The sequence below is a fragment of the Rhinatrema bivittatum genome, chromosome 4, assembly GCF_901001135.1.
Source record: "Rhinatrema bivittatum chromosome 4, aRhiBiv1.1, whole genome shotgun sequence".
Lineage (NCBI taxonomy): Eukaryota > Metazoa > Chordata > Amphibia > Gymnophiona > Rhinatrematidae > Rhinatrema > Rhinatrema bivittatum.
In genome coordinates, this window is record NC_042618.1 from 360,565,926 (window position 1) to 360,592,025 (window position 26,100).

The window sequence follows — 26,100 nt, forward strand, 5'->3', positions numbered from 1 at the left end:
CTCCTGGCTGCAGAAGAAGACATGGATGACGGCGGCCTACTGGCCGCTTGATGAGGGGCTTCGGGGCAGCCTCAAGGCCGCAGAAGAACAGCAGAGTTTGGCGGCGGCCTAGCAGCGAAGATGAGTGTCAGCAGCGGTCCCTCAGCCACTGGAAGCTGGAAGCAGCGGCATCCGGCCACAGGAGCACAGGGGAAAGGCGGTCTCCGGGCCACAAAGCCAGGACTGTGGCAGCCCTGCCAGTGCAGGGACGATGTCGGCAGCCTCCGGGCCACGAGAAGGATTAGTGGCGGTGGTTTCCAGGCCGCATGGGAGGCCTGGTCGGAGGCAGCAGCAGCAGCAGCGGTGAAGTCAGCAGCCTCCAGGCCACAAAGGAACTGTAAAGACAGCTTCAGCAGCGACGGCCTCCAGGCCGCGCTGCAGGTAAGGGGTGAGAGGCTGCTTGTGAGACTAGCTCACAAGCAGAACTGCAACAGGAACTCGTTAGCTAGAGGTATGGTTCTGCATTTCATTGGCTGCCTCCTTATTTACCGGTACTGCTTTGTGTTGCTATGATTGCAAGGTGGTGTTTGAGAAGGTAACAAGTGTAAACAAACAAGTGATGTAATTTTATAGCATCAAGTTCTAGTCAGCAAAAGCATGTAATGCAAATGCATTTTTAGAATTCACCAATCCTTTGTGTTTTAGGAAAGGGGCCCTGGCATTTTTGGATATGTATACTTTGAATTGCCCTCATGTGAGTCTGTGTGTTTGGGTGGGGGGTGGTGGGGGGTGACTGGTGAGAGGGGACGTGACTTGAGTGAATGTATGGGGTGACAGGTGGGACAGAGTCTGGTTGGGGTGGTGACTGGAGAGAGAGAGAGAGGCAGCCTGGTGTGTGTGGAGGGTATCCTAGTTACCCCACACACACACACACACACACATACACAAACACCCACCAGGCTGCCTCTTTTTCCCACATGTCACCCCATACAGTCACCCCAGTCACTTCCCCTCTCACTAGTCCCACCCCATACACAACAGGCTGTCTCTCTCTCTCACTAGTCAGTACCCTAAGAAGTCTCTCTCTCTCTCTTACCTGTTGCCCCCATACAGTCATCCCAGTTACTCCCCCTCTTGCTAGTCCCCCCCCCCACTTACCAGGCTGCATCTCTCATCAATCACCACCTCAACCAGTCTCTCTCCCCCCACCTGACACACAATACAGTCACCCCAGTCACTCTCCCTCTCACCAGTCACACCCCACATACCAGACTGCCTCTAACTCATCAGTCACCACCCCAACCAGTCTTTCCTATCTGTCACCCCATAAGGTCACCCCATTCACCCCCTATTACCACTCTAATCAGTCTCTCTCCCACCTGTCACCCCATATAGCCACCCCAATCACTCCCCCTCTCACCAGTCACCCCTACACACACCAGGCTGCCTCTTTCTCACCAGTCACCACCCCAACCAGACTTTCTCCCACCCGCCACCCCATACATTCACCCCAGTCACTTCCACACTTACCAGTTACCACCCTCTCCACCCAAAGACACAGACTGACACCAAGGGAAATAAAAGTATGCATGTACCAAAATTCCAGGGCCCCTTTCCTAAATTACAAAGGGATTGGCAAATTTAGAATATGCATTTGCATTACATGCTTTTGCATTTGCTGAATAAAACTTGATGGTATTATATAAGATATATATATATAGATAAATAGATAGATATCAATTGTTTGTTTACATTTGTTACCAGGCGCTGGCCATCCCCCACCAATACCACCTTGCAACCTTGACTACACAATCAAGTAACTATGGGAATGCATAACCATAACTAGCTAACAAACTGTTCCCCCAATTGACACTTTTTAACTGATTGCTAACATTTTCAGTTAGTGTGCACTAACTATACTAGTGATATACAGCTGCCTTATGTTGGGCAACTCCAGCTCCGTTTTCCCACTACCCTATCCTTGTTGTTTTCTGATTTGCTCGATGCTGTTGTGAGTTGTTGGGCCGTGACACCAGTGCAGGGGTTGATTTGTGAAAGAACTGGGTAAGAGGCATATTTTGCCAGCTGGTGTGCTAAAAGTGTTCCATGTTGGGCAGGCAAGCTGTCAGTCAATGAAGACTAATATGTTTTGCATAGATGGGAAAAGGTGTTTTGGTGTGTTTCCACACATGATGACTCTCCGTACCAGCAATCCATCCTACTTTTATACCTTTCTAAGCCATTGCATTTTTCCTTCTAATAAGCATTTTTCTTGCTGATAGCATTTTCTCCATTATTTTTTATGAAGACAGGCTGCATAAGTACTTGAGAGCATATTTACAATGAGACAGTGTTGCAAATGAAGCATGGGCAAGTATGTTTGCCCTTAGATTGCACTGACACTCCTTTGGTATGCCCCGTGCGCTCTCTCTGACTTTTTCCATCGCAGGCCGACTTCAGAGGAAAAGACTTTGCATGTCCATAAAGGAATAATGAACCTCATGCATATTTTCATGAGGCTGATAACACATTTCATGCCTTAGAGAGCGGCCTGCCCCAAATCCTTCATTTTATGTGCTCTTTAATGGCCTACTCACTGCTCTCTGGCCTCTTGAGCCATTTGTCAAACAGAGGATAGCTTATAAAATATTAACCCAGTCCTCCTAAAAGCATATTCACCTCAGCCTCCTTTCTGGCCTCTAAATGGGTGAATCAACCTTGTTATTTTCTGATGAATAATAATGTTTGCTAAAATTATTTGAGTAGGAAGACAAAGAGGATGTCTCCACACCCTGGTAATGGCAAAAAATGTAATTTATTTTGATAAAATGTTACTCTTAAAATTTGACTTTTGTGATGAATTGCTTTTATCATTGACTTATTAAATATGCAGAAATGGTTGTTTCAAAGAGCATCATACCCTGCATCGTACTGGAACCACATTTCCTTAATTTATGTAGGCCAACTGCTTTACATTATGATCTCTAATATGTGCCTGAACAAAAAGCTATGAAAACACCAGAAGCCAAAAGAAAAAGGGCATTGCTGTTCCACTATATTAGTTCATTTGGAAGCCAATATGTTTTGGTGCCGAAAAATATCTATGTATCTCACTGAACATTTGGAATAATGCACATTTTAAAGAAGAATAACATTGCTGATTCACCAGCATGCATTGGCAAGATGAAATATATTTGAAATGTAGCCTAGGTTTCTTCATGCAAAGCATATTTTATAAACAAATGCTGAAAATAATTTCTCTTATAAGTTTCCAATTCAAAACAAATATTATGTTACATTGTAGGTTATATTCAGGAAAGTTGGTAAGTTATCTGGGTAAAGTTATGCATGTTACTTTATCTGGATATTTAGAAAGACTTACCCGTGTAAATCTACTGCTGAATGTACCAGGATAAAGTTACTCCATTAGCTTTTCCCAGATGATTTTAGGCAGGTATTTTTCTGAAGAAACTTACCCACATAATTTTAGCTGTACTTGGACCGGTGCTTTTCAATATATATATCAATGATCTGGAAAGGAATACGACGAGTGACGTTATCAAATTTGCGGATGATACAAAGTTATTCAGAGTAGTTAAATCACAAGCAGACTGTGATACATTACAGGAGGACCTTGCAAGACTGGAAGATTGGGCATCCAAATGGCAGATGAAATTTAATGTAGACAAGTACAAGGTGTTGCATATAGGGAAAAATAACCCTTGCTGTAGTTACACGATGTTAGGTTCCATATTAGGAGCTACCACCCAAGAAAGAGATCTAGGCGTCATAGTAGATAATACATTGAAATCGTCGGCTCAGTGTGCTGCAGCAGTCAAAAATGCAAATAGAATGTTAGGAATTATTAGGAAGGGAATGGTTAATAAAACGGAAAATGTCATAATGCCTCTATATCGCTCCATGGTGAGACCACACCTTGAATACTGTGTACAATTCTGGTCGCCGTATCTCAAAAAAGATATAGTTGCAATGGAGAAGGTACAGAGAAGGGCAACCAAAATGATAAAGGGGATAGAACAGCTCCCCTATGAGGAAAGGCTGAAGAGGTTAGGGCTTTTCAGTTTGGAGAAGAGACGGCTGAGGGGGGATATAATAGAGGTCTTTAAGATCATGAGAGGTCTTGAACGAGTAGATTGACTCGGTTATTTACACTTTCGAATAATAGAAGGACTAGGGGGCATTCCATGAAGTTAGCAAGTAGCACATTTAAGACTAATCGGAGAAAATTCTTTTTCACTCAACGCACAATAAATCTCTGGAATTTGTTGCCAGAGGATGTGGTTAGTGCAGTTAGTATAGCTGGGTTCAAAAAAGGTTTGGATAAGTTCTTGGAAGAGAAGTCCATTAACTGCTATTAATCAAGTTTACTTAGGGAATAGCCACTGCTATTAATTACATCAGTAGCATGGGATCTTCTAGGTGTTTGGGTAATTGCCAGGTTCTTGTGGCCTGGTTTGGCCTCTGTTGGGGACAGGGTGCTGGGCTTGATGGACCCTTGGTCTGACCCAGCATGGCAATTTCTTATGTTCTTATGTTCTTATGTTTTGCTGCACCTGAGGAATGCATCCAACCTCATACTGTGTGTGTATAAAGTTTGTGTGGGTTACAGATTGCCTGCACAAAATGTATCTGTTTGGTGATGTTGGGGGAGGGAGAATTTAAATCCTGAAGATTTGTCTGGCTACCTCCCTTGTCTCTTTCCATATGTGTAGATATTCAAAATGTCTAGCCAGTTAGCTTCAAAACTTAGCCACCTAGACCCAACATTTTGAAAATCTTCCCCCACAGAGAGGTTAAATATAAGTATATTTATTCTCTCAATAAATGGCATTTCTGAAGGTTGCATCAAGGGGAGAGACTGCTGACCAGTATATATTGCTATCCCTGTGTATAGGCATAGGTGGCTTAAACCTAGTTGGTTATATTTTAGCCAGCTAGATTTAACAATTTTAGATACAGCATAGTTGGCTAGTAGGGATGTGCATGGGAACATTTAGGGGTAGATTTTATAACAAGCACGTGCAGCCTCGTGCGCATGCTACCCGGTGCGCGCACATGTATGCCCGATTTTATAACATGCACATGCATGTTATTAAATCCGGGGTCAGCGTGCGCAAAGGGGTGCACAATTGTGCACCTTGCGTGCACCGAGCCGCGCTGCCTTACTCCATTCCCTCCCCCTAGCCTGACCTTCCCACCCCTTCCCCGAACCTTTCCCCCTCTAACCCTACTCTAACCCCCAAAAGTTTTATCCTACCTTTTGCGCCTGCCTCCGGGCAGGCGCAAGTTGCGCGCGCCGGCAGGCTGCCGGCACGCGATCCCTCGACAAAGCGGCAATGGCCGCTGTGTTGCAGGCCTCTGGCCCCGCCCCGGTAAGGCATGGGCATGGCATGGGCATTTCAGGGCATGAACCAAAGATACACGTGTAAATACCGATCCAATCCGGCGCATGTCAAGACCCCTGCCGCATAACTTTAATTCTGCTATTGATGCCATGTAAGTTAAAATTTAAAGAAAACTAGATATCTGCAGGGTTTTAAGGGCCACGGCTAAACTGGGGGAAGTGAAGGCTATCAAACCAGGGGGGTTTGGAGGACCTATCTCTTAACTGGGCGAACTGGGGATGAACTGGTAAAATTGGGAATGGCATTGGCATGTGACCCTTTTAAAATTCCCCGTTTTATATGATAGAAGCAGGATTTGCATGCACCCTCTTAAAATTTGGTGCTCATGTGCGTGCAGCCCGACCTTTTTATAACATGCATGCATATATGCATGTATGATATAAAATAACCATGTACCTGGGTGTGGGTCAACGTATGTGCGCAAACTCAGCGGTTTGATGTTATGGTTTGTAGGTATGTGGACCCTTGGCCCAAGGTATGAGTTGTTACCCACTGTGGGGGAGGAGCCCCACAGGTCCAAACTGTCGGGAGGCGAGGTCAGGCACGGCAGGGAGCTCTGGGTGAGACTGTGGAGAGGTCCCGAGGAGTCCGGAGAAGTTCCCCAGTAAACAAGCAGACTGAAGATAATACCTGGACTGAGACCCCTGAGGGGGTAGGCACCAGGCAGGCTGCAGAGTGGTAAGGCTTGAGACTGGCGTGCAGAATAGAGGCAGAAATTCACCAAGCATCATTAGAGAAGCAAAGCAGCACCAAGAATTACAAGAACGCCCCAAGGACCTGAAAAAGAGAGAGGCAAAGGGCATCAAGTAGAGCTGCTTTTACCTATGGGCAAAAGGAGCAGCTGCCCGGGCCCTGCACAGCAGAAGGTCCATTGCATGAGCACATAGTGCTCTTTCTATATGATTCTATTGGCCAATGCCCATCTCAGGCAGCAAAGAAGAGCCCTCTGCTTCCTGCAACAGCACTTCTCCTCACAGAAAGCATTTAGTTAACAGGAGGAGAGGGATGAGCCTGGAGAAAGAGCACAAAGCACAGCAAAAAAAAAAAAAAGCCACTTGGCTCTGCAATCCAGCCCTTCCCTCCTATTATTCAGTATTTGATAAGGGGCTGGGGGTGGAGGTTCTGATTGGGGCAGCAGGATTAGGGTTGGGTTGATGGAGGTGAGAGGAGGAGGAGGGTGATCTAATGCTTGGGGACCTTCAGTTAAATTATGTTTTGAATTGTGGGTGGACGAGGGGAGGAGGAAACCTTTTGGGCTTATAGGCCCATAACTTTTGATTCATATTTTGGGGGGCTTAGGGGAGGGGACTTGATTTCACTGGGGTGAGGGCAGGGCCAGTGCTTCTATTTGGCAAACTAGGTGGTCATCTAGAGTGCCAAAACTTTCGGGGCAGCAAAATCCTGCCACCACAAAGCCCAAAGAGGTGCCAGAGTCAGTAGGAGGGAGCGCTGTGTTAGTGTTGCCACCAGTAGGTAAGCTGGGGGAGGGGGTGCATGACCGAAAGTTTGCCTAGGGTGCCAAATACTTTTGCATTGGCCCTGAGTTGGGGATCAGGCTGGCAGGTCCACTTGGGAGCCTTTTTTATTTTACTAAAGTACTTTTTAACCAGTTATATTCTTTGAATATGGCCAGTTAAATTAAAATTATCCAGGAACATGTTTCTGGATAACTTTCACCTTGATCCTGCATATGTCTAGAGATTGCCGAATAACTTATGTAGCTAACTCCAAATATCGGAGTTAGCCAAATGAATTATTTGGCTATTTCAACTGTACCACACACTGCCTCTGAAACACCTACCATTTATTCAGATAACTGTTATTCAGATAATGGCTTATCAAGATAAAATGTATCTGGATAAATGGCCCCAATTTTCAAAATTTGGAATTTATTCAGATAACTAGAGTTTTCCATATGATTGCCTTAGAAAGTTGACCTCAAAATGTTTAGTAATGGAGTACGTTTGTGTCACTGTTACTGGAGTGACAACAGAATTAGAATTATTTTTTCTATGGTGAATAGAAATGGGAAACATCCAAATTCAGCCCAGCCAGCTATTTCAGAAATTACCTTCATTAAATGCAATATGGATTTATTTTAATGTTTACATTTATGTATTTCTGATATTTTTTCCAGTCTACCTCTAGAAATTACAGATTTTTAATTCATCAAACACTGTGACACAATTTCTGAATCATATTTAGAGTGGGGTAGATATTAAAAAATTAGCTGTTTTTTCTAAGTTACCTGGATAGACATATGCAGCTAACTTAGATGCAGTATTCAGCAGCTTGGCTAAGCCACTGAATATAGGCATATATATTCACAAAGATGAAATTTAAAAGCCCGGCATGTGCCAAAACCATGAGATATATGGATGGTGTTGGGCTGTCTCGCACAGAGTGGATTTTAAAAGGCACCCGCATATATGAGTATCTCTCGTTACATGCACAAATGAAAAGTCCTGAAAAAGGGGCGGACAGGGGTGTGGTCTGGGTAGGCCATGCATATTCCTGGATTTGAACTTCAAATTTGAGCATAAGTACTTATGCGCACAGGCATGCACCAAGGTCCCCTGCCACATAACATTACTGGAACAGCCTTACTCCATCCCTTTTTGTGCACATATATGTACACACAAGACGCAAAGAATGCACATACTTTTGATGTTTACAAAATAGCGATTACGTGAATACAAACTACTTTCGTGCATAAATGCTAATTTTATGCACTTGCTTTGAAATCCCCCCCATAACAAAGTGAACCTGATAATATATTATGGGAGCGAGAGTGGAGTCTGCTAATAAAACTCCAAATATTTGGGGGGTTTTATTGTTTTCCCAATGTATTCAAGGGCCTCTGAGCCATATATTTTAGCATAAGGTGTAATTATTTTTCTTTTGTAAACTCTATGAATATCTTTTAGCTGTAAAATGTTTTCTCAATTCTGAATTTGGGTGACCGGACCACAATGTGACTTTATCAATTCATTTTCACTTCTCATGTCTTGTTTTTTCCTTTTTAAGTTCACTTATTAGCTACATATATACAGTCATTACTCATCCATATAAAGTAAGTGCTACGTGATTAAGTAACCCCTTTTTTGAAAATACATTTTCACCTGGTATCTGACAGCAACCGATCTGATGAGGTTGAAAGGTTAATAAGTTTCATCAATAATGGAAAAGGCAAAAAAATGACTAACTATGGAATATAACAGTCTAAATTACTGGATTATGCTGCAGATTTTTGTTTTTAATCTCCACCTGTATAGAGTTGAAATCTTATTATATCCTAATATAACTGTACCAACAAACCCAAAAAAATAAAAAGGAAAAACTGTCACATGGCTGGTAATCCATATAAAACATATGTAAACCAGGGCAGATATGTTTGGTCTCTTTAGTTTTGAAAGAAGTTGTTTTACTCCTTTGCACTGAGGCTTAGTGGTGCCAGTTTTTGGGGGTTTTTTTTACATTTTCAATATAAAATCAGATTTTGCAAATGCATGGTTGTATTCTAACTAGACATGTAGTATTTTAGGGAAAAAATACAGTTTATATTAGCTCACATTTAACAATAATCAGGCCGACACAGTAAAGTGCGCTCAGCTGAGCTCACTGTTTTATTTGCGGTTGGATGTGCATATCGGACATGCGTCCACTACTCCTTATACAATAAAGGGGTTTAGTGCATCCAAAATGCGTGTCTAAACCATCCCAAAACTAATAGCACTCATCACATGCAAATGCATGTTGATGAGGCTATTAGTTATTCGCCCGGGATACAGAAAAAAAATGTGCGCCCGATCTGCACATTATACGCCCAGAAATTAGTGCCTGTTCAAGGGCAGGCGCTAATTTCTGAGCAGCCTGAAAAAGTAAACAGAAAAGCGGAAAATACTGCTTTTTTGTACATCCTCCGACTTAATATCATGGCGATATTAAGTCAGAGAAACCAAAAGGTTAAAAAATGTTTGTTTTTTTTTAATTTAAAAAAACATTGCCAGCGGAACAGGTTAGGAAAACGGACACATAAAATTGAGCGTCCATTTTCCAAACCTGCTGATAGCCACCTCTCCTGGGCTTCTGGTAAAAAGGAGGCGCTAGGGGCATGCTGTTGTCACTAGTGCCTCCTTTTCAGCGCAACCCCTCATATAAATACAGTATTGTGATCCCAGGAGAGGTGGCTGGGTGTGCGTTAGGAAAGCGGGTGCTCAGTACTGAACACTAGGGATGTGAATCGGGCTTCGGACGATTGAAAATATCGTCGATATTTTCAAAATCGTCAGAAATCGGGGGCTCCCCCAAAACGATAGGAAAACCCCATGATATTGATCGTGGGGGTTCCCTTATCATTTTGGGGGAGGGTGGGAAAAACAGCACACAAAAATAACCCCTAAACCCACCCCAACCCTTTAAAACTAACCCCTTAGCTTCCTCCACCCTCCCGACGCCCCCAAAAACATTTTACAGGTACCTGGTGGTCCAGTGAGGGTCCCGGGAGCGATCTCCCGCTCTGGGCAATCCTCCCGCTCCCGGGCCGTCGGCTGCCACTAATCAAAATGGCGCCGATGGCCCTTTGCCCTTACCATGTGACAGGGTATCCGTGCCATTGGCCGGACCCTGTCACATGGTAGGAGCACTGGATGGCCGGCGCCATCTTGGTGCACCTACCATGTGACAGGGGCTGACCAATGGCACCGGTAGCCCCTGTGACATAGTAAGGGCAAAGGCCATCGGTGCCATTTTGATTACTGGCAGCCGATGGCCCAAGTGCAGGAGATTGCTCCTGGACCCCGCTGGACCACCAGGGGCTTTTGGCAAGTCTTGGGGGACCCTCCTGACCCCCACAAGACTTGCCAAAAGTCCAGCGGGGGACCAGGAGTGACCTCCTGCACTCAGACCATTGGCTGCCAGTATTCAAAATGGCGCCAATAGCCTTTGCCCTTACTATGTCACAGGGGCTACCGGTGCCATTGGTCAGCCCCTGTCACATGGTAGGAGCACAAGATGGTGCCGGCCATCCAGTGCTCCTACCATGTGACAGGGTCCGGCCAATGGCACGGATACCCTGTCACATGGTAAGGGCAAAGGGCCATCGGCGCCATTTTGATTAGTGGCAGCCGACGGCCCGGGAGCGGGAGGAAGGCCCAGAGCGGGAGATCGTTCCCAGGACCCCCACTAGACCACCAGGTACCTGTAAAAAGTTTTTTGGGGGTGTCGGGAGGGTGGGGGAAGCTAAGGGGTTAGTTTTAAAGGGTTGGGTTGGGTTTTTTGTTTATCGGCTCGGGCACAGCCGATAAACAAAACCGCGATCGGGCTCGATGCAAAAAAACCCACATGTGAATCAGAACCTGAATCCGAACCACACTTTACTGTATCAGCCTGATAATAATCTGCAAATTATAAACATGAATATTTATTTATTTACTTATTATTTGTATGCCATCATTCCGGGGTACAATCGCTGTGTAAACCTCTAATGGTGATGTCATTATATTGTATAATTAATGATAACAAAAATGCTATCTTTGAATTAGTTTTAGGAATCGTCTCAGATGACCTCAAAAAGTGTTTTCCAGGGGGATGGGGAAATAATTGCTCAACATTGTGTGTAACTACCTAATGGACCAGCAGCAAATAGATAGTGGGCATACTTTGAGAATCGCTTAAGCATAAATTACATTTCCCTGTGTAAATACAGAACCGTAAATACTGTGCCCCCTAGAATTAAATTAAAGAGAAACTGGCAAAAACTATATTCATGCAGCAAACATCATTCTCTTTGACAGGTGTTCTAAAATATTGAATGCAACAGGGGAATCGCGTATCTTCCGACCTCGAGATCGTGATGAGATGGTGAAGAAAGTAATTGAGCCCATGGCCTGTGATGGACTGAGAACAATCTGTATTGCATATCGGGATTTTAGCAGTAGCCCAGAGCCAGACTGGGATAATGAAAATGACATTTTAACTGACCTCTCCTGCATTGCTGTGGTTGGCATTGAAGATCCAGTGAGGCCAGAGGTATGCTAAACTTACATGTGAAGCTGTTTGAGGTAAGGTAGGGCTGCCTCTGTGTTTGGATTTTTTTTTTATCATGGGTTTGTTAGAGAATCAATTTCTATGCAAGTTTCTGTTTGCTTTTTTGCATTTTTATGAATTTGTTGAGTAACCTAATAATGATGGTTATGAGATTAATAGCATTGCAGAACCTTCTGCTGATGCAATAAATATTACATAAAATTGGAGCATTATAAATAATTGCAGCCAGGGATAGATATAACTATTCAAATCACTGAGGCTTGGTGGGAACAGTTTCAGTAAATCACATGCATAAAAATGGGGGTATCAGTCCTCCATCGCATCCCAAAAGGCAAAAACAGTTAGCCTATGCTATAAACCACCCAACATTACAGAGGAGAAGGAACAGAATTTACTTGCTTCTGTGATGATGAGATTTGCAATTCCGAGCCCAGAGTGGTTAGTGGCATTGAATTTCATCTTGTATTACTCAACACAAGCAATATGTGATCAGCTTTGCTGTCTTAACAGCTATGCTCCAGCTAAGTACTTTTATTTTGTGTCTTCCCCTGAAGGTAGGCTATGCCAGAACAGTATCCATTGTCGGGACATGGGCAGGCATAGTAACCACTCTGAATAGGATAATGTTTATGCCTTTGCATATTGTACAGTGTTTCAACTTGCATTGAACTAGAATTGTTCTAGACATGAACAACATTTTTCATACCGTAGGAGTTGGTTGATTAATCAGAAGACCATTTTACTTGTAATTAGAAAACTCTCAAGAAAAATGTATTCTCACCTGACAGAAGGAGCTCTGTGCCCTTCAGGAGTAAATGATTGATACCTGCAGTATAGCTCTGTATGGAGTGCACTGATAAACTATACTTGACTCAATTCCACTCTGTCTGGGTCTCTGTGATTTTTTAGATTTCTGCTCAAAGACTGAGAAGTGTTTTACCCTTAGAGCAGAAAACCTCTTGCTAAGATAAGTGAAAATTTGCCTTATGATTTCCCTCCTACCCCTCCAGAGATTTATGATTTTTGGGGGATTGTCATTGCCTATGTTAGTGTTATTTTTGCACCCATGGGGAGCAAGTAGAAAAAGTTAAAAGTCACGGGGTCCATTTTCAAACAGCACTTAGCACTTAACTTAGGTGACCACTGGCCAACAGAATGAAGATAGTAGCAAAAAATATTAGTCCTAAGGTTGGAAGAAGTCATGGGGAAATTAGTATCACCTGATCACTCAGATGTTGTTCCATGGACAAGATCAGAGATTTGATTTAATGGGTGGTTTGAGGGTATTTGGCTTGTACTGTATCTGCTGCCTCAGTTATATAAAGATGTTTTATGCCTTTTCACTGAGTACTAGTTTAATGCTTTGTTTGGCCAAACTAATAGTTTTTCATTCTTCAGGTTTATTTTTCATAAAATCATAAAGATAAAAAGCATCAAAGATGGGGTGGTAGATGGCATCCAAGATGGGGAGGTAGATTATTAGTACTGCTGGGTGGCACATTTTATCTGTTTCTCCTTTATGTTTTAATTCCAACTACCCATCATTATGGCGAAGCATAAGGGTAAGAGTTGCACTTCGCTGGATCAGTTTACATCTTCACGGTCTGATGGACAGTTTTGCAGATTGCATCGGTGAAGCAGTGTTCTGGGCTCAACCACAGCTAATGCTCATGATCAGGTTTGATAAATTCCAGTATAGACACCCTGCCTCCCACCAAAGTGTTTTACATGGCAACTGCTGTGCCTGCTGTGTCTGCTGCTGCTGTGCCAAAAACGTTTGCCCAGAACCACGGCAGAGAGACAATGAACTAGTATGCACTGCCTGTGAGACGGGTGAACAAGTTAGTTGTACCTTCAGTCTGTCTGAATCTTGTGATCCCGACTGCTCTGGTAGGAGTGGTGAAGTGTGGTACAGTGATACCAGCAGTCATTATTGGAGAGTTGGAGGATGGTCTTGCCACATGGGTGGTGGCATTCAGACAGCAGAGTTAGTGCATACTCTGGGATTGGGAGTCCTATTTGCTGCAGAAGGAAAAAAAAAACTTTTGGGAAGACTGATATTGCAGTTTCTTCAAATGCTTTCTCTTGATTTCCATCTAAGATAGCCTTGGAGAGGTTGTTTTTTTCCGTCAGAGATTGCAAATGCTTTGCTTTGGTGGGCTATTAAACAGATGGAAAGTAGTTTTACAGCAGGACTAAAGTTTTTGAGACTAGAAACCAAGCACTTAAATCAAGATTAGGAGCACAAGATAATGGTATCATTGATATGAAAAGTGTAACTGATATACTGAAGATGAGATAATTGATTTAAAGGAACAGTTGGGACTGTCTCCATAAGGACAATATATATTTTTTGATGCATAACTTAGAAAATTTAGAAAACAGAATAAAAAAATAAAAACCCAAGAAGGTAGATATTCAAAGATGAATGTTTAGGTTAGTTAGCCAGCTAAGACTTATCCTGCTAAATTACAGGAGGTATTCAGCAGCATGGATATGCTGCTGAATATCCCTGTAAAAGTCTCTAGATGTTGCGTAGGAGGTGGATCCTTGGGCTGAGGTGGGGTTGACGAAACCCATAGGCAAGGGCCTATGGGTCCCCAACGTCAGCAGGCAGAGTGGTCTGAAGCTGGAGGCCACTGGAGCTTCACCTATACCAACTCACATTCCCCTCGGGTTGATCCTTCGGGTGCCGGGGCCAGCAGGACTTAGGCGGGCCTCAAGGTTAAGTACAGGTAGTAGATGGTTCAGCCCAGAGACAGCAACCAGCAGATGGCGTGGTCCTATCCCGGACAGGATGTGGAACAGGAACTCAAGCACCAAGGGACAAGAAGAAACAAGGTGCCTGAGCAAAGGAAGGCCGAAGGATAGGGACAGAAACCAGAGGATAGGGACAGAGGTGTCACTGTCAAGCTTGAATGGAAGCTGGTGGTACTTGGAATATGTAGCAAGCAACGTGGAACTCTGGACTCTAGAAAGTCTGAGGCAAAGTTCGTAGCAATAGTCAAGGCACGGAGAAGGCAGGCGTGGTCAGATGTAGCAATGGTCAAGCACAGAGAAGGCAGGTGTGGGCAGACGTAGCAATGATCAAGGCACGGAGAAGGCAGGTGTGGTCAGACGTAGCAGTGGTCAGGCTTGGAGAATGCAGGCGAAGTCAGGCGTAGCAGAGGTCAGGCTTGGAGAAGGCAGGCAAGGTCAGGCGTAGCAGAGGTCAGAGCCAGGTAGTCGATCCAGTTGACAGATGAGACGAACACAGGAAACAGGAACCAGGAATCACAGGAATAAGACAAGCGCAAGGCAACTAGAACTCGGAAACCAGAACAGGAGACCAAGGTGACCTGTTGCAAAAGCAACGCTGAGGAGCGCTGCCTGAGCTTTTATATGTTGAGGGAACTGATGTCAACATCCGGGTCCATGGCCAGGTTCCCACCTCAGGCCCTTTAAAGGTTTCACTGGTGCGCGCACGCCTAGGGAGGGATGCGGCGCTGCTGGCAGCGTCTCTCAGCGAACCCCGTGGAGATGCTCGACGGATGGAGGCATCCTGGCTGGAGGTCCCGGGAAGTGGAGCAGGGCCGAAGGTGCTGGCAGAAGTCTGAGGTCTGGACTGGCAGCCCATTGCCACCAGCGACGAGGAGCTGGAGCCTTAAGCTTGTGTAGAGCGGTGAGAAGGCCTCACCGCAGGGTTGCTGCGGGCGGCGAGCGTAACACTAGATAGCTGAATAAGTCTTACCTGGCTAACTTTAAACCTGCTATTGAGTAGGTCTAACTTATCCAGTTGTCTTAACTGGATAAGTCTGAATATCTGCACTTATCCAGCTAAGTTATTTTATTTATTTTATTTAAAATATTTATAGCCCACCCTCCATAGTTCGGAATGGAGTACAAAAGAAACACTCATAATCAAACAACATTATACACTAACTGGATAAATTGCTTTTCACCAATCCACTTGCATCTCGCCCACAACTTATCTGGCTAACTACTTAATTGGCTAAGCGGTGACTGCTGATCACAGCTGGATATTCAGCTGCCACTGCTTATCCAGCTAAATAGTTCTGAATATTGGCCTCAAGGTTAATACATTTTCCTAAAACTGTCTATTCATCCTCAAGAATACTTTAGGAAATATTAAATTGAAATCTTGAAAGTTTTAAGAGAATTCTATTCCACTAGTTGTAAAAGCTCCTATATTGTATGATCACAGGAAAAGGTAGAGGTTGAGAAGCAGATATAATCTGATGTAAAAGCTCCTGTATTTTTTGAAGGAGTTAATAAACATGTGGATAGTGAACCGGTAGATGTAGTGTACTTGGATTTTCAGAAGGCATTTGACAAAGTTCCTCATGAGAGGCTTCTAGGAAAATAAAAAGTCATGGGATACGTGGCGATTTGGATAGATGGCGATGTGGATAGGTGGCGATGTCCTTTGTGGATTACAAACTGGCTAAAAGACAGGAAACAGAGAGTAGGATTAAATGGACAATTTTCTCAGTGGAAGGGAGTGGGCAGTGGAGTGCCTCAGGGATCTGTATTGGGACCCTTACTTTTCAATATCTTTATAAATGATCTGGAAAGAAATACGAGAAGTGAGGTAATCAAATTTGCAGATAATACAAAACTGTTCAGAGTAGTTAAATCACAAGCAGATTGTGATAAATTGCAGGAAGACCTTGTGAGGCTGGAAAATTGGGCATCAAAATGGAAGATGAAATTTAATGTGGATAAGTGCAAGGTGATGCATATAGGGAAAAATAACCATGCTATAGTTACACAATGTTAGGTTCCATATTAGGAGCTACTATCCAAGAAAGAGATCTAGGCGTCATAGTGGATAACTCATTGAAATTGTCGGTTCAGTGTGCTGCGGCAGTCAAAAAAGCAAACAGAATGTTGTGAATTATTAGAAAGGGAATGGTGAATAAACCAGAAAATGTCATAATGCCTCATCATATTGCCTCTGTATCGCTCCATGGTGAGACCGTACCTTGAATACTGTGTACAATTCTGGTCGCCGCATCTCAAAAAAGATATACTTGCGATGGAGAAGGTACAGAGAAGGGCTACCAAATTGATAAGGGGAATGGAACAGCTCCCTTATGAGGAAAGACTAAAGAGGTTAGGACTTTTCAGCTTGGAGAAGAGACGGCTGCTATTAATTAAGTTGACTTAGATAATAACCACCGCTATTACTAGCAATGGTAACATGGAATAGACTTAGTTTTTGGGTACTTGCCAGGTTCTTATGGCCTAGATTGGCCACTGTTGGAAACAGGATGCTGGGCTTGATGGATCCTTGGTCTGACCCATTATGGCATGTTCTTATGTATGATCACAGGAAAAGATAGAGGTTGAGAAGGGCATATAATCTGATGTAAAAACTCTTGTATTGTATGATCACAGGAAAAGGTAGAGGTTGAGAAGCAGATATAATCTGATCTACAAACTCCTGTATTGTGTGATCAAAAAAGGTAGAAGTTGAGACACAGATCTAATCTGATATAATATGATCTTCAAATTTCTATATCCCCACGTTTTGAGTGTTTCTGAATACTTGTTCTTTAATTCTTGTTAAGGCTATGTTACAGTAAAATTGGCTCGTCAGATGAACAAGGAATTCGTTTTAAAGCATTATTTTCTTCAGAAAGAGAAAAAACATGTGTTTTAAATGGTTCAGATGTTCCATGATGTGGCCAGGCCTATGCAAATTCCTAGGAAATTTGAAAGTGTTTGGTGAGGTATTGAACATGGATGCATTCCTTTCTTTACAGTTTCCTTGCAAAATGTAGAATTGGCTACAAAGCTGTTAATTATGGGTGGAATTTTGAAAAGGATATTCATGCATAAACCCTGTTTTAAGTGTGTAAATTGCTTTTGAAAATCACCTAGGATATTGTGTGGTGAAAAGTATGCACAGAGGGGCGGATTTTAAATGCCCTGTGCGCGTAAATCCGACCGGATTTATGCGCGCAGGGCCCTCTCGCGCCGGCGCGCCTATTTTGCATAGGCCACCGGCGCACACAGAGCCCCGGGACACGCGTAAGTCCCGGGGCTTTCTAAAAGGGGCGTGTCGGGGGCGCATCCAAAATGACGCTGCGTTTCGGGGGCGTGACGTGGCTTTGCGGGGGCGGGCCTGGGGGCGTGGCGCCGGCCCGAGGGCGTGGTCGAGGCCTCCGGACCAGCCCCCGGGTCGGGTGATGGCATGCCAGCAGCCTGCTGGCGCGCGTAGATTTATGTCTGCTTTTAGCAGGCGTAAATCATGAAACAAAGGTAAGGGGGGGTTTAGATAGGGCCGGGGGGGTGGGTTAGGTAGGGGAAGGGAGGGGAAGGTGAGGGGAGGGAACGGAGGCAGGCTGCGCGGCTCGGCGCATGCAGGCTGCCCAAAATCGGCAGCCTTGCGCGCGCCGATCCTGGATTTTATAAGATACGCGCAGCTACGCACGTATCTTATAAAATCCAGCGTACTTTTGTTCGCGCCTAGTGCGCGAACAAAAGTACGTGATCGCGCAAATTTTTAAAATCTACCCCAAAGCACAGTTTTGCTTGTACTTTTCTTTGCATTTGCAGTAGGTTTTCTTGGGGGGAGGGGGGAGGAAAGCAGTTACATGAATACTTTATAGATTTTTGAAAAAATGCACATAAATGTACACCCAGCAAGTTACACCTGCCTTGCAGGTTCCTACGTGACCTGCTGAAAATTGCACTCCTTATGTTTTCTGACTGCTGATAAGACAGTTACTGATCTAGATAATTCTGGTGATTCTTTCCCGATAAAATAGTATTTTTCCTCATGACACAAATATCTTTAACTTCTTTTGTCTTGTATTTTTCTTTGTAAAATGGCATAGAGCAGATGTCACTTATTTTATGTTTCTCATTGATCTTCCATTTGACTGAGGACTTTATTTCAGACGTGTATTTATTTGCAGTTGAAGAATATTATTGCTTTTGCTTTTTAACATAGAAATTTGGAAACATGATGGAAGGAAAAGACCATTCAGCTTTACAATCCCTACCTCTCCTTCAGAGATCCCTTGTGCATGGCATATGCTTTCTTGAATTCAGTTACTGTCCTTGTATGCACCACCTCCAATGGGAGGCTGTTCTATCCATCCATCATCCTTTAGATATGCCTTAGTGCACCTTCAACCCATGACCCCTCATGCCACTGCCTCCTTTCTGTTAAAAGAAACCCATCATCTCCCCTATCTTACCTTTCCTTTGGTATACATATTTAGATCTTCAAGTCAGTTCGCCTATGCTTTATGATGAAGTCAAATGACCATTTTAATAGTCACTCTCTAGAACGACGCCATCCTATTTTTATCTCCAGAGCTGTACAGTGTATTTGAAATGAGGTTTCATCAGGGACATATAGGTCAATATCACCTTCTTTCTTTTGCTGAATATTCTTCTCCCAATGCACCCAAGCATCTTTCTGGCTTTTGCCAATGCCTTATCCACCTATTTGGCCACCTTGAGCTCATCAGATATGATCACGCTCAGTTCCTTCTCTTGTTTCGTACATAGAAGAATTTCACCCCCCTTTACTGTACTGTTCTCTTGGGTTTTTGCAACCCAAATATATGACTGCATTTTTTGTTAAATGATTGTCATTTTGATTGTTACATATAAATAACTACTTAAAAATAAAAGTCTGAAAAAAAGAAGGCATCATGACAGGATAAAATTCATTCATATGTACTACAGGAAATGTGAAGTGGTTGTATAACTGTCAATATTTCAGGAGTCACTTGGAGCCTGATTTTCAAAGCCATTTATGAGCATAAAGCAAAGTTTTATGCATTTAAATAGCTGTTATAACATAGTCCTGTGCTCAGCGCACATAAAAGTATGCACATAATCTGACTTGGAGCATATATTTACATGAACTGGTGATTAGGAGTTTTGGGGGGCAGAGTTGAGATTTATGTTCATACTTTGTATTTTAAAATATATGCACATGTTAATTCATACAAGTTATGCCTTTGATAGAGCAGGAGTTTTCAAAGCAATTTTATGTGCATGAGTTCATTGTGAAAATTTGGGGTAAAAGGTATGTTCAGACTTTACCCTATCTCACAGAGTTATAAAATTACCCTCAAAGAAGTGCAAGCTCCACAGGACTAGGGATGGGCACACGTAGTTTTCAGGTGCAAAAAGGGAATGCATATCACAACCAGACACCTATAGCTGGCAAGCCTAACACATATTCCATATTTCACAAAAGTCCAAAATACATGCATATTTTCACTTGTGCACATATATGTGTGTAAAAAAGGGGCATTCTAGGGGCGTTCTGGGGAAAAGCCAACTGTTTTAAAAGACATGCATGTACATTCTCCAACTTACTTGGTATTTTTACTCAGGTTAATTATCTGGCAAATGTGATATTAAACATGTTTCTTGTGCAGTACTGAGTCTGACTGGGTGAGAGCTCTGAGTGACCTCCAAGGAAATCAGCCTTAAGAACAAATAGGGTCTCAATGACTTGGAGAAGGAGTGGGAAAACTGGGGGACTTATTGTTTAAACTGGTAATTTCACTCACACATATTTTTACACTGATTTATATGTCTAAATCCTGACTTAGAAGAAGAAATCTTACTTTATTTTTGCACATAAAATATATGTGCAGGGATGGTAACTTTCAAATGGGCGTGCAGATGCGCATATACGCCCAGTGGCACAGCAATTTTATAACATACACCCATATATGTGCATATGTTATAAGATAGCCTAGGTGCGCATATGAGTGCACCAGTTTTGCAAATGGGCACGCACAACCGCATAAAATTGAGTATGAGCCATGCAAGTGGAGGAAATTTATAACAGGTGCATGCCCCTGCCATGACCAATTTCACCAGTTCGTCCACCAGTTCTCCCAGTCTAGAGCTAAGTCCTTCAAACCCCCATGTTTCTTTAGCTTACATTGCCCCAGTTACCCCAGACTCCTTAAACCACTCAGGGATGCCTGTTTTTTTTTTTCTTAACTTACACCTCCTCCATAGCAGAAGTAAAGTTACATGGCACTGGATCTGGGCACACACCTAGGTACATAAGTACTTGTGAGCACATCTCTTGGCCTCTCACCAGAATGCCCATACTCGACACACACCATGCTCCTTTTTCCCCTGACTCAAGATGTGTGGGCATCGGCACATTTGCCCATCCTCGCATATTATAAAATCGGATTCACATGTGCATGTGCTAGCTGTACGTTCACTCCTAATTTTGGCATGCGCATCTCTTTTAAAATTCACCTCATATATTTTTTAAATAGGTGGGTAAACTACGTGTGTTCAATGCATTGAAATATGTGATTTCAATGCATTGCATGTATTCACATGTTGGCCTACATACGCATATTTTATTATATTTGTATGTTATAAAATACTATGGTAAAACTACACACAACCATGAGTGAGGTAATCAAATTTGCAGATGATATGAAATTATTCAGAGTAGTTAAATCACAAGCCGATTGTGAAATATTGCAGGAAGACCTTGTGAGACTGGAAAATTGGGCATCGAAATGGCAGATGAAATTTAATGTGGATAAGTGCAAGGTGATGCATATAGGGAAAAATAACCCATGCTATAGTTACACAATGTTAGATTCCATATTAGGAGCTACCACCCAAGAAAGAGATCTAGGCATCATAGTGGATAACACATTGAAATCGTCGGTTCAGTGTGCTGTGGCAGACAAAAAAGCAAACAGAATGTTGGGAATTATTAGAAAGGGAATGACGAATAAAACGGACAATGTCATAATGTCTCTGTATCACTCCATGGTGAGACCACACCTTGAATATTGTGTTCAATTCTGGTTGCCGCATCTCAAAAAGATATAGTTGCGATGGAGAAGATACAGAGAAAGGCAACTAAAATGATAAAGGGGATAGAACAGCTCCCCTATGAGGAAAATTAAAGAGGTTAGGACTGTTCAACTTGGAGAAGAGACGACTGAGGGGGGATATGATAGAGGTGTTTAAAATCATGAAAGGTCTAGAATGGGTAAATGTGAATCAGTTATTTACTCTTTCGGATAATAGAAGGACTAGGGGACACTCCATGAAGTTAGCATGTGGCACATTTAAAACTAATTGGAGAAAGTTCTTTTTCACTCAGCGTACAATTAAACTCTGGAATTTGTTGCCAGGGGATGTGGTTAGTGCAGTTAGTGTAGCTGGGTTTAAAAAAGGATTTGATAAGTTCTTGGAGGAGAAGTCCATTACCCGCTATTAATTATTTTGACTTAGAAAATAGCCACTGCTATTACAAGCAACAGTAGCGTGGAATAGACTTAGTTTTTGGGTACTCTTCATGTTCTTATGGCCTGGATTGGCCACTGTTGGAAACAGGATGCTGGGCTTGATGGATGGTCTGACCCAGTATGGCATGTTCTTTTGTTCTTATATGCTATGTGCAGTTGTTTGAAAGATATCCTGTCTGTGAGCTGCTGATATACAAATTTATGAAAAAAAAGTTCATTTAAATGTGCAGATTGCATTAATTGTGGAATAATGCAAAACTTTAACTACAAATATTTGCTACAAACACGATAAATGCTTTATTCACTAAAGGCTTTACACCCTTTACTGAAAAACACATTAAGGAACCAATGTACTAAAGTGGATTAACAATGACCATTTACACATGTTAATTAGCTTGAGTTAATGGCCCATGTTAATGATATGCAAATGATTTTGCATTGATTTAGAAGTATTAAAGTTAGTATGTTAATGTAGACATTCTCACAATATCTTCTACACCTCCCAGAGGTATAATTATTATTTTTTTAAATTGAGGAGTCTGTATTAATTTTTCTGAGTTTTAATGGTACATTATTTTTCTATGTGCTAATAGGTAATGAGCTATTTTGCATAATTTTGTATTTCATTACATCATTAGCATTAAAAGACTGAAATGATAATTGCTAAAATTGCTTTTAATGCATCTAAACTAAATTATGCATGCTAAAAGCTCTTTAACTCACAGTAACAATTGCAAAAGCATTAATGCTCTTTAGTACATTGGCCTTATAAAATACTGCAGTAATGTGTATAAAAATACTAGGGCTGACCATGCATTTTAAAATAACATAAAAAAGATGCAATGAAACTCACTGTTTCATCATGTGTCATTTTAAAACAAAATATAAAAAAATTCCAGCAAAATTTGTTGGTTTTTTAATTTCATTTTGTAATTCAGTCCTCTGGCTTCGTCTCACACTACTTCCACCAACCCCTTTCTGTGCTGCCATAATGAAACAATTAAACCCCCACCAACACAGCATACCCCATCCATGGGGTTCCAATAGTCCTAAAGAGTCAGGTGAGATCCCCAGTCACTCCTGCTTCATTGGGTCCCAATTTCAAAAGTGTGCTTGTCGGCTCTGAGGCCAGCACCATTCTGTTATAGGGCTGTTTAGCATGTGGTCTTACGACAAAATGGCGCTGGCCTCAGGTTGTGTTGGTACCATTTTCCTATCAGGACCTAGCAGGACAAAAGTGGCTGGGAATTGTTTCTGACCAATTTGGACTGCTGCAACTCCACAGATAGGATAAACTGCTCAGGGGAAGGTTGTTTTATTTTGATTGCACTAGGAGGGGAAAGTTTGCAGGGGGAGGGGGAAACCTAGCTTTTTCCTTTCCTTTTGGTTTTTAGCCTTTTTTCCCATTTTGGTTTTTATTTAGGTTCAAATAAAGAAATACAAATAGAATAAACATCCAAACAAAATGAAAACTTTACATGTATATCCCTAAAAAATGCATGTAGCCATGTGCATTTAATGCATTTTGGTAAATAGGCTTCTTAAAGTGAATAAGTATAAGGTACAGCACAAGGAGTACAATAAAATGCAATATAATCTGCCTTCAATTGAGCATGATGTACTGATATTAACCAGGGACAAGACCTGGGCATATTAGCATATAATCAAATAGGAATGAGTGCACAATGTCAAGCATCTGCAGCCAATCTACGTGCATGTTGATGTATATCCAAGTTGTTATTCTCAGCGGAGATGCTTTGGATTCAATGCGCATGGAACTAAATTGCCCTCTCATTTGTTGAACTGGTATTGGTAATCTCATTCTGTGAATCATTACAACATCCAGTTTAGAGCAGTTTATATTGCTACTGACTATGCAGTAGTTGTTCTGTGGGGATAACAGGTAGAAAAAAATGACAGTTATGGAGGATAGTGGTGGTGGTAGCAGATTTGGGAGGTTTGGTAGGAGATATATGTGAATGTGGAGAGATTTGGGTTTATGTGTGAGTGGGGGTGGTTGTCTGGTGTTAAATTAGGAAATAGCAATTTATATGCCATTGTACCCAAAGTAATAAAAATGTAGAGAAAGAGAGTCTCAATCTGGGGAGACTGGATCGGTCAATTAGTCTTTTCTGCTGTCATTTGCTATGTTCAGTTTAGCTTGATTATAACAACACAATATACATGGAAGCCATTTTATTTTAACTATTTTTTGCCTCTTTGCTATTCTGTTCCTCTTTGTCTTCATAGGTTTTATGTAATTTGCTTTAAATAACCACATTTTTATTTTGAAAACTTTATTAGAAGGCACACATATGGGCTTAACATCATTATTATTATGTTGGGTTTTGTTTGGGAATCCCCAATTGCATGCAAGCTAAAAATAAATATTTCCTTTTTACATCAGTATCCTCAAGGTATCCTTTTGCTTTCCTTTATTGTATGCTGCAGAGATGTCCTTTCTATTGTGAACCTGCTGTTTTCATGGAAATGCCATGAGAGACTTAAATGACTGCAAATAATAAAACTGTTTGGTTTGTATGTGTGTGTGTGTTAGAGAGAGAGAGAGCATTTCAACTTCATTTGTTCTGTTTGCTGAATCCTTAGTCTTCAGAGATTTGGGTTTTATGAAGATGCAGTCCTATACCTCTACTTGCTTATCTTTCTTCTTCAGTCCTTGATAAAAGCTAAGATAATTCTTGTGCTATACTATGATCGAGGATATGCATCCATGTTTTTGCTTCTAGTATTTCCATGAGCATTGCTTTGATGTATTGCTTAGTGACATCCCCTTGGGAGGCTTGTTTATTAGAAGACATGAATGGGTACACTTGTTTTGATGCAGTATCTCATTATCAAAATATAGCCCATAAAGGAACAGCAGGTAATTACCAAAGGGATGCTCTTTAGTTCACATATTTTCCATTCTATTATATTGTTGGCAGCTACTGTAGATTAGAAATGCAATACAGTCGGCATTAAACTTAGAAGTCAAGGAGTTGCTAATTCATTCTTTAATGAATTGCTTTTTTATTTTCAGATTTTTAAATAACAAGTTTCTGATGAGTTGGTTAACGATCTGCTGCAAATTGGTTTATTTATTTTCATGCAATACTCATATGCACGATAAAAATAAAGCCTGAAATGAATTATTGATAAAAATTTGTAATCTGATTTAACTCGGTGGATTCTACATATCGGAACAGTTGTTATAAGAGCTTTGAGCTTAGTTTAAGATGATTGATGAGGACGATGATGATGGAATCTCCTGTTGATGACATATGAATTTTCAGCAGCTCCTTTTTACTAAATGCACTGTATCCTCAATACGTCCAAAATGGAATTGGACGTATTGAGGATACGTATTTTACGTATTTTACGTATTGAGGATATGTATTTTGGTCCTCAATACGTCCAAAACGGAACTCCTGGTTATCTTCCCTAGCGATAACAACCCCGTCATCAACAATGCAATTATTCCACTACCAAGCCAGGTTAGAGACCTTGGGGCCACCCTTGACACTAGAATGAATTTCAAAAAGTTCATTGACACTACAACTAAAGAATGCTTCTTTAAGCTACAGGTCCTGAAGCAGCTAAGACTGCTCTTACACTTCCAGGATTTCCATTCAGTGCTTCAAGCCATACTGTTCTCAAAGATTGACTATTGCAACGCTCTACTACTCGGTCTCCCCGCCTCTTCTACTAAACCTCTACAGATGCTGCAAAACGCAGCGGCCAGGATCCTTACAAACACACGTCGTAAGGACCACATCACACCAATCCTAAAAATCCTACACTGGCTACCCATCCAATATAGAATACTCTTCAAGGCACTTACCATCATCCACAAATCTGTCTACCAGCAATCCACACTCCAACTCGCCATCCCTCTCGAACTACATACTTCCGCAAGGCCGATCAGATCCCCCTACAAAGGCTCGCTCAAGGCCCCCCCTAACAAATCCTCGGTTCACAACTCCATTCATAAGCGAGCACTTTCGACAGCGGGTCCACTCCATTGGAATTCGCTTCCCCCAGAATTATGCCAGGAACAATGCCATCTCTCCTTCAGAAAGAAACTGAAAACCTGGCTGTTCACTCAAGCTTACCGTTGAAGGAAACTCTATCTACCAACATTAACTCTCACCCTCCGACCTCTTCCCTAACTCCTCCCCCATCCCTGCTCCAGTCCCTGCCCAGCCACCACCCCTTCCCTTCTTACTTCCCTTTCTTTCCTCCTTCCACAGGATATATTATGTGAATAATTGCCTAGGATAAATCCCCAACTGAGCTGAACAATTAGTTTATGTCTCGCTAATCTATTGTTTTTTCGTTTGACTATTTTATCACTCTCCTGTTGTTATAGTTTA

At 42.2% G+C, this 26,100-nt stretch overlaps 1 protein-coding gene across 1 annotated transcript in view; it reads left to right on the plus strand.

Annotated features, from left to right (window-relative positions):
- Positions 1-26,100, plus strand: part of ATP2B2 (ATPase plasma membrane Ca2+ transporting 2) — a 1,801,891-nt gene that overhangs the window by 1,583,561 nt on the left and 192,230 nt on the right. Inside the window, exon 17 of the mRNA XM_029600768.1 lies at positions 11,201-11,435. Within this exon, the coding sequence (XP_029456628.1) occupies positions 11,201-11,435 (235 nt within the window). The remainder of the gene's footprint in view (positions 1-11,200; positions 11,436-26,100) is intronic.